This window comes from Zootoca vivipara, chromosome 11 (genome assembly GCF_965207765.1).
Source record: "Zootoca vivipara chromosome 11, rZooViv2.hap1.1, whole genome shotgun sequence".
Lineage (NCBI taxonomy): Eukaryota > Metazoa > Chordata > Lepidosauria > Squamata > Lacertidae > Zootoca > Zootoca vivipara.
Window position 1 is genome coordinate 38,069,491 of NC_142594.1, and position 16,509 is coordinate 38,085,999.

At 43.7% G+C, this 16,509-nt stretch overlaps 1 protein-coding gene across 1 annotated transcript in view; it reads left to right on the forward strand.

Annotated features, from left to right (window-relative positions):
• Positions 1–16,509, forward strand: part of GPR158 (G protein-coupled receptor 158) — a 122,035-nt gene that overhangs the window by 83,651 nt on the left and 21,875 nt on the right. Inside the window, exons 6-7 of the mRNA XM_035129637.3 lie at positions 1,601–1,710; positions 14,329–14,567. Of these exons, the coding sequence (XP_034985528.3) occupies positions 1,601–1,710; positions 14,329–14,567 (349 nt within the window). The remainder of the gene's footprint in view (positions 1–1,600; positions 1,711–14,328; positions 14,568–16,509) is intronic.

A 16,509-nucleotide genomic window follows, 5' to 3' on the forward strand; every position in this document is an offset into this window, starting at 1 on the left:
AAATAATTAGAGAAATTCCTTTGTTAGAAAAGTACACCTTGAGTATGTAGAGGTGAGTGCACATCAGATGGGGGGAGCCTGTTGTTCTCCAGGTGTTGCTGTACTCCAAGTCCCATCTTTCCTAGCCAGCATGGGCAATGGTCAGGGATGATGGGAGCTGTATCCAACGCACATACTCAAGCTGAGTTCTGGGTTGGTTGGTTCTTTCACCCCAAGATATAGGCTTGTTTAAGGAGTGAACCCTACACAAATCTGGAGCGGAGTCCCTAAAATGGTTGGATGGCCTTGTATGCCTCCTTCTGGCAACTCCTGCAACTAAGCTGGTGCCAAACGCATTGCTCTGCTTTCCTCTGGGTGATATCAGCGAGGCCAAGAAAGGGGTCTTGTCATCTGGGCAACCCAGGGCCTCCATACACACTGCTTCGGCTTGCGCCCCGAGGAGGTCACTTTGGTTCTGCTAGCTCAGTGGTTTGAGTTCACCCCTGGAGGCATGCTCTGTTATCCCTCAAGACAGACAGATGCCAACAACAACTTGAGAAGCTTTCCGTCTTCCTTGCCTGTTTTGCGTTGCTCTGCCTTGCATTGTCTGTCAAACCCTTCCTTACTGAATTTACTGAATTCAGCCTCCGCTGAGACATTGGTAACGTAACAGAGTTGTTAGCTGGGTCCATGCAGATCCCTTGGGGGGGGGGCTCTCAACACAGGGCTGCAGCAGGGTTTCCCCAGCAAAAGGAAAGAGAGTCGTGATTGGCCTGTGGTTAAGCAGTCAGAGAAGACACCACAAATCTGAGACGTGCCAAAGCTTGGATTCGGGTGCTCCTGGCGAAGTAGAGTGACCAGGTGAAAAAGAGGACAGGACTCCTGAACCTTCTGCAGTTGTACAGAACAGAGGATTTGGGCAGGCATAATTGCATGACAAGCTGCACATGCCGAAATTCATCTCTGCAGCTTTGAAAGGTACAGGAGTCCTGATTTTTCCTTCACCTTGCCACCTTGCTGGAGAGCTTCCAGCCTAAGCAAATCAAAAATCCCAAGTAAGACTCTTTGTACTAAGAGCTTTTGTTCTTTATTGTTCCATTCAGAGGCAAATTCACCAACAGCTCAGCATCGTGCTCCATAGGGGAAATTAAAGGAAAGTGATGTGTAGTCTGAAAGCCAAAAAGCGATGATTAAAAAATATCAAGGAGGGGAGATGCTATGCTATAACTTTCCCTTCAATACACTTTATTAAAACATTCATTTTTAGTTAAGCAGGGACATACCACTTAATTGAACCACTCTGGCAGCAAGTTTGTTTGTTGCTATTCTCTACACATCAGCATGGGTGCTTATTTCACATTATAAATAGTGGGCTTTTATTTCTTCATTAAATATTACCGTATAGTCAGCTGCAACTGAATGGGCTAGACTGCTCTTTACACTCCTTCAATTTAGGCTGCGAAAGGTAAGTAAGCAGTGAACTCAGAAATCACTCAGGAACAATGGGAAAAGTGCAGGTCCCAGTGTCCAACCCTCATTCTGTTTATGAACCAGGAAGGGCTTCCGTGATTCACCTGAAGTTGCTACATAACTTCTGTGTGTCTTTTGTTTTGTTTTATAGGTTATCATTTTGTACTTTGAGCCAAGCACATTTCGCTGCGTTCTCCTAAGATGGGTTCGCCTTTTGGGATTTACTACTGTTTATGGAACTGTTACACTCAAGCTGCACAGGTACTACATATGTTATAATTTTTGTTTCTGGGTGAAGTGTAAATTTTGCGTAATTTTGTTTTGCATGTGTTGCGCGCACAGGTGTACAGAGGAGATTGCAGTGATGATCTGTGATTTTATTTTATATATATTTTTGGACACGGAAAACAGACTTCTTCAAAGTTTTCATTTGCCTTCGGAAGCCTATGCTTAATTTTCCCAGTAGTCTAGAAACAAATAGCGCAATCTTACCGATGGAGGGGCGTGTTGCAGCTACGGTGGGCTCTGCCCTAACAGAAACTCCAGCTTGCTGTCCCCAGTTTTCCCACCAGCAGTAACTCCTAAAGCATTTAGGGGGCATTTTGGGATGGGGTGAGGATGCTGGAGGTTTTGTATCCACAGGTTCCGAAGCCCTTCAGATCTCCTGAGTGGGGGGGTCTAATCCTTGGGTTTCTCACTTGCACTGCCCTGAAATGTTGCAGGAGAAACAACTGTGTAAAAAATAACGCCCCCTCTCTCACCTGGCTGCTGCAAGCGGCAATGCTTTTGATGTAACAGTGGATCCTTTCATCCAGGCATAGGCAACCAGATGTTTTGGGACTACAACTCCCATCATCCCTAGCTAACAGGACCAGTGGTCAGGGATGATGGGAGTTGTAGTCTCAAAACATCTGGAGGGCTGGGTTTGCCTATGCCTGCAGTTTGATCTATCTTGGGCAGGAACTGAATTGCTCCACAAGAATGTGTGTTTATGAGAGATATTTAATTATCACTGGACGAGACTATTGGAAAAGTTGCCCATTGATATTAATGGGCACGACCAACTTGGGTCCATGAATTTCAGTGCATAGAACTTATCTGGCAACAATCCATTGCACCCTGCACCAGCTGTCATTTCTGAACCACCTTCAAAGGAAGGCCCACATGGGGCGTTTCATCTTAGCAAAAAAGGCAAGTTACAAGAGATACAACAGAGGTGTGGGGGATGATTCATGGTGTGGGGAAAGTGGGCAGCTAAATGTTTTTCTCCCTCTTCCATAGCACTAGACCTTGGGAACATCCTATGAAGTGGAATGCTGGGTGATTCAGGGTGGACCGAAAGGAAGTACTGTATAGTATAAATGGTGGTACTCCCTCCCATAGGAGGCAGTGATGGCCACCAATTTGGATGGCTTTAAAAGAAGATTGGACAAATTCATGGAGGGTATATCTGTCAATGGCTACCAGCCATGATGGCTGTGATCTTCCTCCACTGTAGGAGGAGGCCATATGCACCTGAGAGCCAGTGGCTGAGAATCAGAGGTAGGGCAAATGTTGTTGTACTCAGTTCTTTCCTGCAGAGGCATCTGGTTGGCCACTGTGAGAACATGATGCTGGACTGGATGGGCCATTGGCCAGATTTATTTTATTTATTAAAGTTGTATGCCGCCCTATACCCACAGGGCTCAGGGCAGTTCACAAGATAAAAGCGCAATATACAAGCACAAAATACACAATCAAAAGAAAAAGAAAAACCACCCCAATACCCCCCCACACCACCATTCTTTATTCGACCGTCAGTCAGAAAAGATACACTTCTCAGTACAAAGTTAAAACATCTAAGACATCGAAAAACTAAAATAAAACATGGGCAGCACTAATAAAGGCTATACAGATAAACCCGCATCAATGCAGTCGATTTTACTCTTACGACGCTTGAGAGCTAGGAAGAGAAATTTGGCCACCAAGAAAGCTGTTTTCCCAGTGGGATTATTCAACAAATGTACAACCTGACTTTCTCTGGATAGACAGCTAAGCTGAGATAGGCATGGGGCTATGAGACATTGTCTTAAATCTACATAGAAAGGGCAACTCAGGAGGATATGTTTGGTGGACTCTCCCTCACCCAAGGCACAATGGCAAGTTCTCTGATCATATGGAACTCCCCTGTACCTTCCCCATAATACCACAGATTCGAGGACGTTCAGTCTGGCCGCAGTGAGGAGTCTGCGGTATTCCACCTAGTAGATTACCGCGAGATAAGAGGCTGGTGTAACCTGATAGATCTGCTCCCCCAGGAACATCCCTGGTTTCACGCAGGCTATGTCCTCTTGTCTAGCAATATCGCCCAATCTCTGAGCAATCACGGCTCTAGCTTGACTGTATGTCATAGACTCCAAGTAAAGATGTGACAGTTGCGCCCCTCCCCCCAAATTTAAAAGGGCATTGGACGTCAATCAGCCAAAGGCCTGGTTAAAGAGGAATACTTTTGCCTGGCGCCTAAAAGTGTATAATGAAGGTGCTAGGCAAACATTCCTGGGAGAGTATTCCACAAACAGGGAGCCACTGCAGAAAAGACCCATTCTCGTGTTGCCACCCTCTTCTCATGGAGGAGGCACACAAAGAAGGGCCTCAAAGGATGACCTCAGGTTCATATGGAAAGAGGCGGTCCTTGAGGCGGATCCAGCAGGGCTCCTCTGATGTTATTACAACAACACATTGTAGTAGTCCAAACTACAGGTTACTAGGGCATAGACAGCCAAAGCCAGGCTACCCCTGTCCAGAAAGTGCTACCATCTTTGAGCTACCGACTGAAGCTAGCAGATGGCACCTTGTGCCACCGAGAGCGCTTGTGCCTTCAATGGCAGTGTTGTCTCCAAAAGTGTCTCCAGGCTGGGCACCTGCTCCTTCATGGGGAGAATAATACTATCCAAAACAGGATATATCCCACACTTCTGGACAGAGGAGCAACTCACAAACAGTGTCCTTGTCTTATTTTGATAGTATTTCATTATGTTCTTTCAGTCCGGATTTTCCATGAATACTTCTTTTAATTGCAAACTGATGTGGAAATGGGGAGAACTGAATTTAAGACTGGAGAAATGATAAACCAAGAGGCATTGAAACTGGCAGCTTCATCTATCCTTAGCTGCAGCTTGACCCTGTGCCCAAACCACACTGTGTAAAAATAAAAAAATCCCTTCATTTCCCTGTGGATTATTTGTGCACAGCTTGGAGTTGTACTATAGCCCTCCCGTTCCATTTATGCATTTGAAAACAGAACTACACAAATTATGTTTACTTTGGTAGTAATGCCTATACTTGCCACGCTATGATCTTTGCTGCTATATCACTTGTAGCATTCCAAGCAAAGAGAGCTGCCAGGCTTACATCAGGCTTCAAAGCAAGACTAAACGGTTTACAGAAGTGTTAATGGGATGTATCACTGCACAGCTTGAGGTCACTGGTTATACTACAGAAGCAGCAGCTGAAGGCTTGGAGGCTTTTTGTGAGAGCCTGGGAAATGACAACGGAGCTCTGCTCTGGGCAGACATATGAAGTGACTTAATGCTGGATTGGGGCCAGACACTGAGGACCTGATTAGGCTTTGTATGATTTGTGTGTGCACGCGCGTGCGTCCTCTTTTGTTGCTGCTATTGTTAAATTGCGGTTGTGCAAGGGAGCAACTTGATTCCATAGCATGTGGGGGAGAGGAAATGTAACCCTTTCCCCCTGGTGCAACCCTGATCTGCATCAGGGCCCCCTGTACCACCTGTTGTCCCAGGATCCACCACAGCTGCTGTTTGCTATTAGTGCTAATGGCAATGATCCCCTTGGGGCAAACAGCAGCGCTCGCCTGCCCCGTGTGTGTTTGTGTGTCCAGATCAAGATCATGGTGGAGTCAAAGGATTAAATGCTCGTCTCCACCCACATCATGGTCTTGTTCCAGAATGGATGCGAAACTCAAGATGAACAGCCAAAGGCCACTCGCATCTACTTTGGCATTCAGAATACTGGTCCATTTAGCTCAGGGTTGTTGATTCTGACTGGAAGCTGCAGCAGCTGTCTAATCTCTAAAGAGAGATTTTCCCCAACCCTGCTACTTTTTTATCTGGAGATTCTCAGGAACAGCCTGGGGGCTTCATTGTTGCAAAACATGTGCCCTGCCAATAACTTCTAGTCTGTTGATTGTTTCACTTGTTTACAGATCATAAGAACACACAGGTGAGTTTGTATTTTTCTTATCTCTTTGAGGGGCTTGGCTCCTAAGGCTGCAGTCCTATAACCCACAAACTTAGATGTAAATGCCAGGGAGTTACTCCTGAGTAGATATGTGTAGGATTGCACAGCTGGATAAGGGAAGATAAGGAATTGCATGGAAAGAAAGTTCTTCCCGATGTTTAGTCAGAATCTCCTTTCTTGTAATTAGAATCCATTGGTTTGGGTCTTAGCCCTCGGAAGCAGCGGAGAACAAGCTTGCTCCGTGTTCCATGTGACAGCCCTTTAGATATCTGAAGAGGGCTATCATGTTACCTCTCAGTCTCCTCTTCTCCATACCCAGTTTCCTCAACCGTTCCTCATAAGGCTTGGTTTCCAGACACTTTGTCATCTTGGGTGTCCTCCTCTGCACATGTTCCAGCTTATCAGCATCCTTCTTAAACTGTAGTACCCTGAACACAGTACTCCAGGTGGGGTCTAACCAAGGAAGAATAAAGTGTAACTATTGACTTCTCTTGATCAGGACATTGTACTTTTGTTGACAGCCTAGAATAGCATTAGCTTTTTTGCTGCTGCATCACACTGCTGGCTTATATTAAAGTTTGTGGTCTACCAAGACCCATAGATACCCTTTTTGTTTGTACTGCTGTCAAGCCAGATGTCCCCTGTCCTATATTTGTACATCTGATTATTCCTGCTTAAGTTCAAAAACTTACATATGCCCTTATTGAAATGAATCCCCTCCCTTTGGAATAAAAAAGGCTAGCAAGGATATGCCCTTCTATTTGAAGCACAAAGTATAATTAAAGGAACTCATCTCCACTAGAGTTTGAAGTTAATTGATCTGTTTAAGTGACAATAATCAATAGCATGCATAATATATGCAGAGGTAAAGTGTGGTCTCACACAGGAGCACTCCACAGCTGTGTACCTTTTTGCTTGCATAGCCTCTTGCCAAAGTGAGTTTAATCAGAGCAGAAAGAATCTTTCCCTCTGCCATAGCTTTTCAGAGGTTGGCAAGGCACATTATTTTCCTATCAATTTACCTTTGTTTTTTGCCTTTTAGAAAGAGATGGGTCATTTCCATCTCCATCCCGTAGGAATAGTGCTTTAGCTGTCAATCCTTCTCAGCAGTGCTGTTGTTGTTGTTTAGTCGTTTAGTCATGTCCGGCTCTTTGTGACCCCATGGACCAGAGCACGTCAGGCACTCCTGTCTTCCACTGCCTCCCACAGTTTGGTCAGACTCATGTTGGTAGCTTCAAGAACACTGTCGAACCATCTCATCCTCTGTCGTCCCCTTCTCCTAGTGCCCTCAATCTTTCCCAGCATCAGAGTCTTTTCCAGGGAGTCTTCTCTTCTCATGAGGTGGCCAAAGTATTGGAGCCTCAGCTTCAGGACCTGTCCTTCCAGTGAGCACTCAGGGCTGATTTCCTTCAGAATGGATAGGTTTGATCTTCTTGCAGTCCATGGGACTCTCAAGAGTCTCCTCCAGCACCATAATTCAAAAGCATCAATTATTCGGCGATCAGCCTTCTTTATGGTCCAGTTCTCAGCAGTAAGTCCCACTGAACATACTAGGACATGCTTCTGTGTAAACGTTCCGAAGGATTGCAGTGTTGCAAAATGCCTTATAAGACTTTTCATGCAATGGCACATGCATAGAAGTTAGCTTTGTTGTTGTTATATTCAGAATCAACTTTTCACCAGGCTCATGCTCACCAGCCCATTGGTCTTTTTGTGGTGAAAAGCTTGACTTTAGTAATAAGTGGCTGTTATCTGATTTATTTATTTGGAAAACCCACTAGAAGAATTGCATAGTGTCATATTAAATGGCACTGTTAGTATTCTTGCAGCATGACTTCTCAAAGGGCCTAATAAACCGGAGAGGAACAAGTGGCTGGGGGTGGGGGAACTTTCTTGAAGCAATGGCTTTCATTTACTAGAGAAAACCCTTCCATATCATAGCAGAAAAAGTGAATGAATTGACAGCCAACAAGAACAAGAATAGGAAATATTTTTGTGTTGCGTGCATGGTACTCCCAGCAGCCATTTCCTCAAAATTCAAGATGTGCCCACTTTGTTCAAAAAGGTTCACAATCCCTTTTTTTCTAAATCGTTTATTAGTCTTGGAGATTATTAGGAGCCTTCGCTATGAGCAACTATACTACTGACTAAACATGCACAGCTAAGAAGGTGAATTTAATTTTTCGGCTCTGATACATTTTTTAAAAAATTCTGTGTTTTTGTTTTTTTTAAAGAGAGCCACTATAAAAAATATATTTCCTGCATGTGAAGAAATTTGAATTTTGGACAGTGCCACATCTAATAGCTTTGTTCTCTCAAACCTAGTCAGAACTGGCAGGTTGCTTGGTTCCACAATGTTTTGCTATTAAGAGGTGCAAATTCAGCTGAAACAGTTGACTCCAATTTGGACCTGGTGGTTATAAAGGAAGTTTCGGATGCATTGTGCAGGAGAGGATTACTAGAGAGCATGACTCAGATCTATTTTCATGTGTAAGCTTCCTGATAAATATTGACCTTGAAATCTTTTGTACTCCTTGTACTCCTTGTTCTGGAAAACTTTGATAAGGGAAAAAGTAGGCAAATGGCTGATGGGTGAGATAATGATCTCTCAGTGCGTTTTAGAAGCAAATAATTAGCTTGCCCCAGCACCAATACAATATGAAGGATTTTATAATTGTTTAAGAAGAACACTGTGGCAAAGACAGTGACCCATCTGTAATGTAGGGTGTGTTAATATTTGGATGTACACTTTGAAGGCATCCCACAAGATGTGACCTGCACAAGCTCCTGTCCAGGTGGACTTTGTCTGTGATTGTTTTGAAGGCCCTGCTGAGTTCAGCTCTGGAGTTGTCACAGCCCCTCCACATCCGAAGGGCCACATTGCTCATTAGACAACTTTCTGGGGGCTGCAGGCAGTGCCTGGCAAGCTCATTTTTAAAAGCGACTTGTTTTAGTTCTAGTTTATCCTGTCCAAAACGGAACTAATTTCAGTACAGTCGTACCTCGTTTTACGAACCGCTCGGGTTGCGAACAGTTCGGGTTACGAACTCCGCAAAGTGTTCCCGGAAGTGTTTTCGGCGTGCGTGCGTTCTGCGCATGTGCAGAAGCGGCGTGCGCGCTTTGCGCATGCGCAAAGTGCGAAAATCGCAAAAACCGTGCTTTGCGCATGCGCAGAAATGGCACTCGGTTTGCGACCTTTTCGGGTTATGAATTGCGACCTGGAACGGATCGTGTTCGTAACCCGAGGTACTACTGTATGTCCTTTTACAGAATGAAATAGTTAAGTTCAAGTTCCTCCAAATGAAGCTTTTAGTTTGTTAAGAAATATAAAATATAAAAATAAAACAAATCAGCATTCTTAATGTTACAAGCTGCTGTGCTAAAGTATGGGGCCCAAAAGCAAATAAGCATAGCTGCCAAGTTTTCCCTTTTCTCGCAAGGAAGCCTATTCAGCATAAGGGAAAATCCCTTAAAAAAAGGGATAACTTGGCAGCTATGCAAATAAGTAATAAGATGTCTGACAGACAGAATGTCCACAGGTGAAGCTTTCCCCATGATAGTATTTCCATACTAGAAAAGGCTTACCCTGTTTAATTTGTGCCAGACACTCAGCTGTTAAAGGCACAGTGCATCATGTGCTGTGTTCCTGGACCTACGTTTATTGCTGTAAGATGCTCCTGTTGGAAGAGAGTGAATCTCCTCGGCAGGGAAGATGCCAAGTGCCCTTAGCAACAGCAGCACCTCCGTATCCACCTAATAAGCCTTATAATGTTGTTTTGCAAACAATTCAGATAGTAAATGTTGAATAATTGATGGGTGGCAGGGATTAATGGCTGCCCCCCCCCGAATAATTCTTCAATTTGATTCTGATGAAGCATGAAGCTAGATCTAATCCTGGAGGCATCATCAGTTATTATTTGTATTGTCTGGAGGACTTCTTTGTTTTTTGTATAGCTGCTATAGCTTGGAGAGTTTAGAACTGTAATGTGTAGTTTTGTGTTTGATGCACATATACCCACATTTGCTTGCATGCATAGTTATTCAACTTCAAATAATCATTCTTTTTGGCATCATTTCATTGTCACTTTGGTTCCTGAGACTTTGTTTTTCCTAGCCAAGAAAACAGTTGTTCTCTAGATCCCTCAGGGCACATATGCGTGAGAGCTTTGGCTTCCTGTCCAGCACATTTATACAAAGAAGGGCAGGTTACCTAATCTGGCAAAGAATAAAAATGTGCTGGCTCTCCCCTCAGCCCCATCTGCTGTATAGATGGGTTGCAAATCAGTGTGAGCTGGGCTTGGAGCACATTTGGAACTATGGGAAGCAAATGACACTTAGCAAGTCTATTTGGCTCTCTTAAAAAACCCTGGGACAGGCAAGCAGGTTCACAATCCGGTGGTAGAAAAGCAGCATACACCTAAAGCAGTGGGGGCTAACCAGTTTCCCTCCATATGTTGCTGAGCTACAACCTCTGTCATCTCTGACCATTGGTCATGCTGGCTGGAGCTGGTGGGCATTGTAGGGCCACAAGTTTAGCCACCTTCTTAGGTTCTTATCCTGCCACCTGCATTGCATCATCCACCAGTAGCTTCAGCCATATTGCAAAGGCACATATTTTTGCCCTGGCCCATAAGCTGGAACCTCGTTATTGCTGAGTTTCTTTCTTTGTAATTCTGTTTTCTGTTTTTATAATACCGGTACTATTTCACTGTTCTTTTGTTTCTGTTTTATTGTACTATTTTATGTTGTGTGTTTTTTTATATCTATACTGCTAAAAGATTTTTGTAAAAAAAGTTTAAGCAGTTTATAAATACTTGAGCCAATCACTGCCTCTCAGCCTAACCACTAACAACAAGGTTGTTGTGGTAATTAAATAAGGCAGGGTAGGAACCAGATATGACACCTTGAGCTTCTTGAAGAAAAGGGTGGGGTGGGGAGGGGCAGTACCTCTAGCAGGGAGCACATCGTGCTCCTTCTGGTTTAGTTTGTCTACCTTTGGTAGACAAACATTCTACCATTCAGCTCTGATCTGTGGCTCCCAGGAGTTGTCAGCATGCGACAGTGGCCACACCCTGGGGAACAGCTTCAACTGGCCAGCTCAGCCAAGTGGGGGTACCCGATGGTTCTCAAACCCTTGTTGACTTGGGGACTCCCTCTGCATGTGAATACAGGCTCCACCGGATTGAGCAGACGAGACCAAGAGTGGGTCCAATGATCAAGAAGGTGGTTTCTGCACATGCTATAGAGCAGGGGTTGTCAAAGTTTTTGTGGCTTGGGCCAGTTCACGGTCCCGCAGATGCTTGTGGCCCATGGGCCTTAGGTTGCCGACCCCTACTATAAAGGGAAGTGAGGCTCATCAATCTGGAAAGTTACCCCATCTAAGAGAAGGAAAACTCTGATCCTAAACTTCCACTGCCTTGGGAGAAGAAAAGGCAAAGGAGTAAACCCTACACAAATCCAGAGTGGAGTCCTTGTACGCCTTCTTCCAGCAACTCCTGCAGTCCTGCTGGTGCCAAACATATTGATTTCCTTTGGACCATATCAACAAAGCTAAGAGGGGGTCTTGTCCTCTGGGCAAGCCAAGACCCCCATACACACTGCCCAGGCTTACAACCCAGGGAGGTCACTTTGGTGCTGCTAACACAGTGGTTTGACTTCATTCCCTGGAAGTGAATTCTCTCAAGGCAGACAGACGCCAACAACAACAAACACATATAATGTGTATCTGAAGAAGTGTGCATACCAATGACAAACTTAGTTGGTCTCTATGGTGCTGCTGGAAGGATTTTTTTATTTTGTTTCAAACACATATAAATAAAATAAATAAATGAAATAAAATAAATCTTGCCGTTGGCACTGGAGATTTTTGGGCCTAGCTGGGCAAGTGAGCAGATTGATTTGGGCTGTGTAATTTTCAACTCCTCTGCTCTTTCCTTGACTCGCCCAAAGTTCAGGCTGGTGCAGTTCATCATTTTCTCTCTGACTGCAAGTCAAGGCCCCCAGTCAGAGCAGTGTGTGAGCACAGCCTGTTAGGAAGCCAAGTAACAGCAGAAAAGGAGGAGGAGGAGGAGAAGGGAAAACACTGCCCTGGCCAATCTGTTCCCCTCTTTCCAGAGCCATCTTTCTCTCTCTCTCTCTCCTCCTTCAGACTGCCAAGCACAGCTAAGCAGCACGCGAACAAGCCCCACTGGGAAGGGAGACAAATAACAGGGAGGAAAAGGGAATGCACTGCCAAGCTGCCAGGGCCCATTGTAGGGATGGGGAGAAATTTGGCTTAGTTCCCATTTAAAGGCGAATGTGCCCAATCCTCACATTCCAAAACAAGGTGGGAACCAAAAGACAACCATCCTTTGAACTTCTCCGAATTTTGCAAAGAAGTTCTCTAGCCAAGTAATGTGTGAAAAAAAGTGTGCACATACGTGTGTGTGTGTGTGTGTGTGTGTGTGTGTGTAAATAACATAGAAAAAACGTGTTAGGGAAGATTGCTTTGCAAAATTGTTTCTGCTGGGCAAGATTGCACACACACAAAAAGCGTATATTTGGAGAAATTTGCACTGAAATGCTGGTGAATTTTCATTATGACGTTTTTAATAAAAAAAATTGCAGACTGATGTGGAAATGTGTAGAGCTGAAGTTAAGACTGAAAAAAGAGAGAATCTAAAAGATGTGGCACACAAAGAAAAGGAGATGGGGAGAGAGAAGGGGGAAAGCAAGCTCTGGTACCAGTTCTTAAAGTTATAGTTATGTCAACCATTGGGGCTAGGAGCCATTCACACCCTTTCTCTCCTGGCAGTTCTTTTTCCTGCCCCACCACCTGGCTGGGAGGGAGGGAAACGTGACAAGCCTTGCTTGCGGCACTCAGACTTCTCCGTCTGTCTGCTTATCCAGGTACCAGTCCGACCCAGCCCTGGCTAGCTTCCCAGATAGGGTCGGGTGGGGCTCACCTCCTGCCCACCATAGAAACAAGCAAGCAGTGAGGTCAGGGTTATATAAGGGGGTAGTGATGATGACAACATCCAGAAGTCAGAAGAAAGCTCCAAAATGCAGAATGTATTGCGGCAGGGGAGGGGGGAAATTTGTGGGAGTGAATAATTTACTTTGTTGTAAATAGTAGGTGTGACTTTTCTTCTGGCTCAGCAGTTCCCTAGATTTTTTTAATCTCAGTTCTCCCAGGCTCTTTTGTTGATGACATGGGTAAGAAACGGGACACCCAGGTGTTCTAAAAATAATTGGTGTAACTGATATTTATTTGATTCTTCCTTACATACCGCACACTTTACAGATACAGAATTCTGTAAATATGCCCTTGGGTTTTATGGTATGTTTGTTTTCTCTGGTGCATGTAGCCGATAGGCAGCAGCAATAATTCAATGTTATGGTGGGGTAACTGGGGGTTCACCAATCATGCAGCACTCTGCTCTTTCCCCAAACACACGTTTATGTGCTATTGGCAGGGCAGATCCAAGACATTTTGCTGCCCGAGGCAACAGACAAAACGGTTCACACACACCCATGTCCAAAAAACCAGTAGTTGACTGTTCATCACGGGCAAATAGACAGCGTCTTCCACTACACTTGAGGGCAGCAGACTAGCTTAGGGAGTCTAGAGCAGGCACACGGAGTCCTGTTCTCTCCCTGACTCTCAGAATCTGCCGCCTGAAGCATTCATCTCACCCTGCCTAATGGTAGAGCCAGCCCTAGCCCTCCTAAGTACTGAGAAGTGGGGAAGGCTCTTTAATTTAAAGAGCCAGTTCACTAGAATGGTGGCTTGAAATACATCTCTTTGGTTGCCTTGATTTCATTGTGCTTGCCTTGGTGCACATTGCTGCTTGCCAGCAGAAGCAGCTGGGAAGAAAGGAGTTCAGGGCAATTTTTTCAAAAAATCGTTTTATAAGTTGTATGTCCTTGTTTCTTAATTTTATCCTTTTACATGGTTTTGTATGTTTTGTGGTATTTTATGTGTATTTGCTGTTGGTATTTGCTGTTATTTTTTTTTAGCTGATTCTAGATTAGTAATTCTTTATTGTAACTGATAAGTGTAAACGGTTTAATTGTTGTTTGCTGGTGTTTAATTTTACTGATTACTATTAGATTTTAATGGATTATTGAAAATTGCTTTATTTGATACAAATCGTTTATTTTTGAGTTATTGTGACTTTTTAAATACTGGATCAGATTGTTACTGTTAATGTTTGATGTTTTATTATGTTTTTATATGTGTTGGAGGCCACCCAGAGTGGCTGGGGCACTGCAGCCAAATGGGTGGGGTATAAATAAAAAAATATTATAATGTTGTTATTATTGTGATATTTGTAAAAATAATAAGAGATTTTTTGAAGGAAGCAGGCAGGGCTAATCTGTGGCCCTCCAGAGATTAATGGATCACAGCTCCCATTGTTCCGAACTATTGACCTTGTCAGGGTGATGAGCGTGGAGTTCATCAAAGCTCTGGAGTCCAACATAGCTTGATGGTACGGCACATGAAGATCTCAGTGATCGGGCAGGGGTATAAGGGATCGGGTGATCCTTAAACTGTTCTGGACCCAAGTTGTCAAGTGCCTCCTTGAAAATTACTGCAAGCACTTTGAATTTGAACCGGCAACTGTATTGTGACGCTGTGCCTATTTGATTGTGCAGGGTTTTGAAAGTGTTCCTGTCACGGACTGTTCAGCGAATGCCATATATGACAGGCGGGCGCGTGATGAAGATGCTGGCTGTGATATTCCTGGTGGTGCTTTGGTTCCTAATAGGCTGGACTGCTGCAGCCTGCCAAAACCTGGAGCGAAACATTTCTCTCATTGGCCAAGGACAAACCTCAGATCATCTGATCTTCAGCATGTGCCTGATAGACCGGTGGGATTATATGATGGCTATTGGTAAGTTGCCTTTGCTGCTGTTGTTTTGCTTTGGTCGTTATTCTGCTTGTTTAAGACATTTATAACACACATTTCCTAATAAAAAGCGTAATGATAAAATCACATCACAGCCTAACGATTTAAATATATCAGTTACAAAAGCAATACACTGCAAACAATAACAGTACTACATCCATAGAAGCTGTTCAGCAAATTAAAACAAATTCCTCCTGCACTTGTTTTTCACTCTCCAATCCTACAGTTTCTCCTGCCTTTGTCTCTCATCTCCTGGCTTTTCCAGGTTCTTTCAGATCCCTTCTTCTAACCCCCACCTTTCCCAGGGATCACTCCTCAGTGTCCAGCCAGGCCCTGACCCTGAGTATGCAATAATTAGTAAAAAAATATATAGACCTATGGTCTATTGGCTTCCAGATGTCAGCTTAAGCAGTGGAATGGAGCAAATAGCCAGTTTTCCAGACCTATGGCTCAGTTAATAGCTGCAAAAAGGCTTGAAGTCGGATTTCAAACAGAAAACTACTGAAAAGTTTCAGCTAGCAATTCAGAAACGAGCTCTCTAGGCAGGGCTATGTGTTAGATTTAATTAGCAGTGCAATCTGTCATTGGGGTCAACTGCCTTGGAGAAAGGTGACCTGAGTTGTAACTTTGCAGTTCCAGCCTCTCCCCGCCCAGCATGTTTTGCAAACATTACATATGTTCTGTAATTGCCATGTAAATTTAGGGTTTGCTCCAGTGGCTTAGTAGTAGAGCCGAAAGCATTAATCAATTAATTGGTGCAATTATCCAATTACTGGCTTGAGAGTCGACTGAAAATGCATCTCTGATTAATTAGCAGGATCCAGCTGAGTTCTGTTCCCTACCACCACTGGGGCATGCCTGAGTCCAGTTGCAGTCTCGGTTATCCTTCCAACTGCTGCAAGAATCCATTGATCATCAGGATTGTTGCAGGATGGGTGGGTCTAGAGTTAGCAAGCTAAAGGCGGTGTTCTTTTTAAAAAATATATATTTTTATTAGTTTTATAACAAATACAAAAAAATAAAAGTTACAAAAAATACAAAGAACCAAAAAGAAAAAGACAAAACTAGAAGAACAGAAAGCAAGAAAAAAGAAAAACATTTCTTTAACCATTTATCCAATATATATCTTGCACTGTCGACTTCCTCCTTCCCCCCCTTCCACGTTTCTATTTATGTCTATTATAGCACTCTCTACTTCTTAATCCATTTCTTCTTCTAATATACTTATAATAGATATTTTCAATAATTGTTTTACATTTAAAACATATTTCCTTCTTACTAAATCTATATGCTTCTTCAGCATCTTTATATAACCACTTCCCTTATTGTCCATTTTTAATCTTATATTTCTCCAAATAAATCTTAAATTTCTTCCAATCTTCCTCCACCGTCTCTGCTACCCGATCTCGGACTCTCGCAGTTAGTTCAGACATTTCCATAAATTCTATCAGCTACATCTGCCAGTCGTCCACCGTAGGTAGGTCTTCAGATTTCCAATTCCTTGCTAATACAATTCTAGCTGCTGCAGTGGCATACAGAAAGGCGGTGTTCATGTCTGATTAGATAGATAGATAGTTTATTATGGTCGGAGACCAGCATATAAAACACACTTGGGGGTACAATCCCCAAAGGAACACAAACATTGCTACCAAGGAGTGTGGTGGAGTCTCCTTCTTTGGAGGTCTTTAAGCAGAGGCTTGACAGGCATATGTCAAGAATGCTTTGATGGTGTTTCCTGCTTGGCAGGGGGTTGGACTGGATGGCCCTTGTGGTCTCTTCCAACTCTATGATTCTATGATTTAAAACATTGAACAACAGTAAATTTAAAATCTATAAATGCGGTAAGCGTATAGACACTAAAAACTTTGAGATAAGCTACCACAGAGACATGACCCAGAATCACCCGAGGGACCGGGTTTGGGGATTT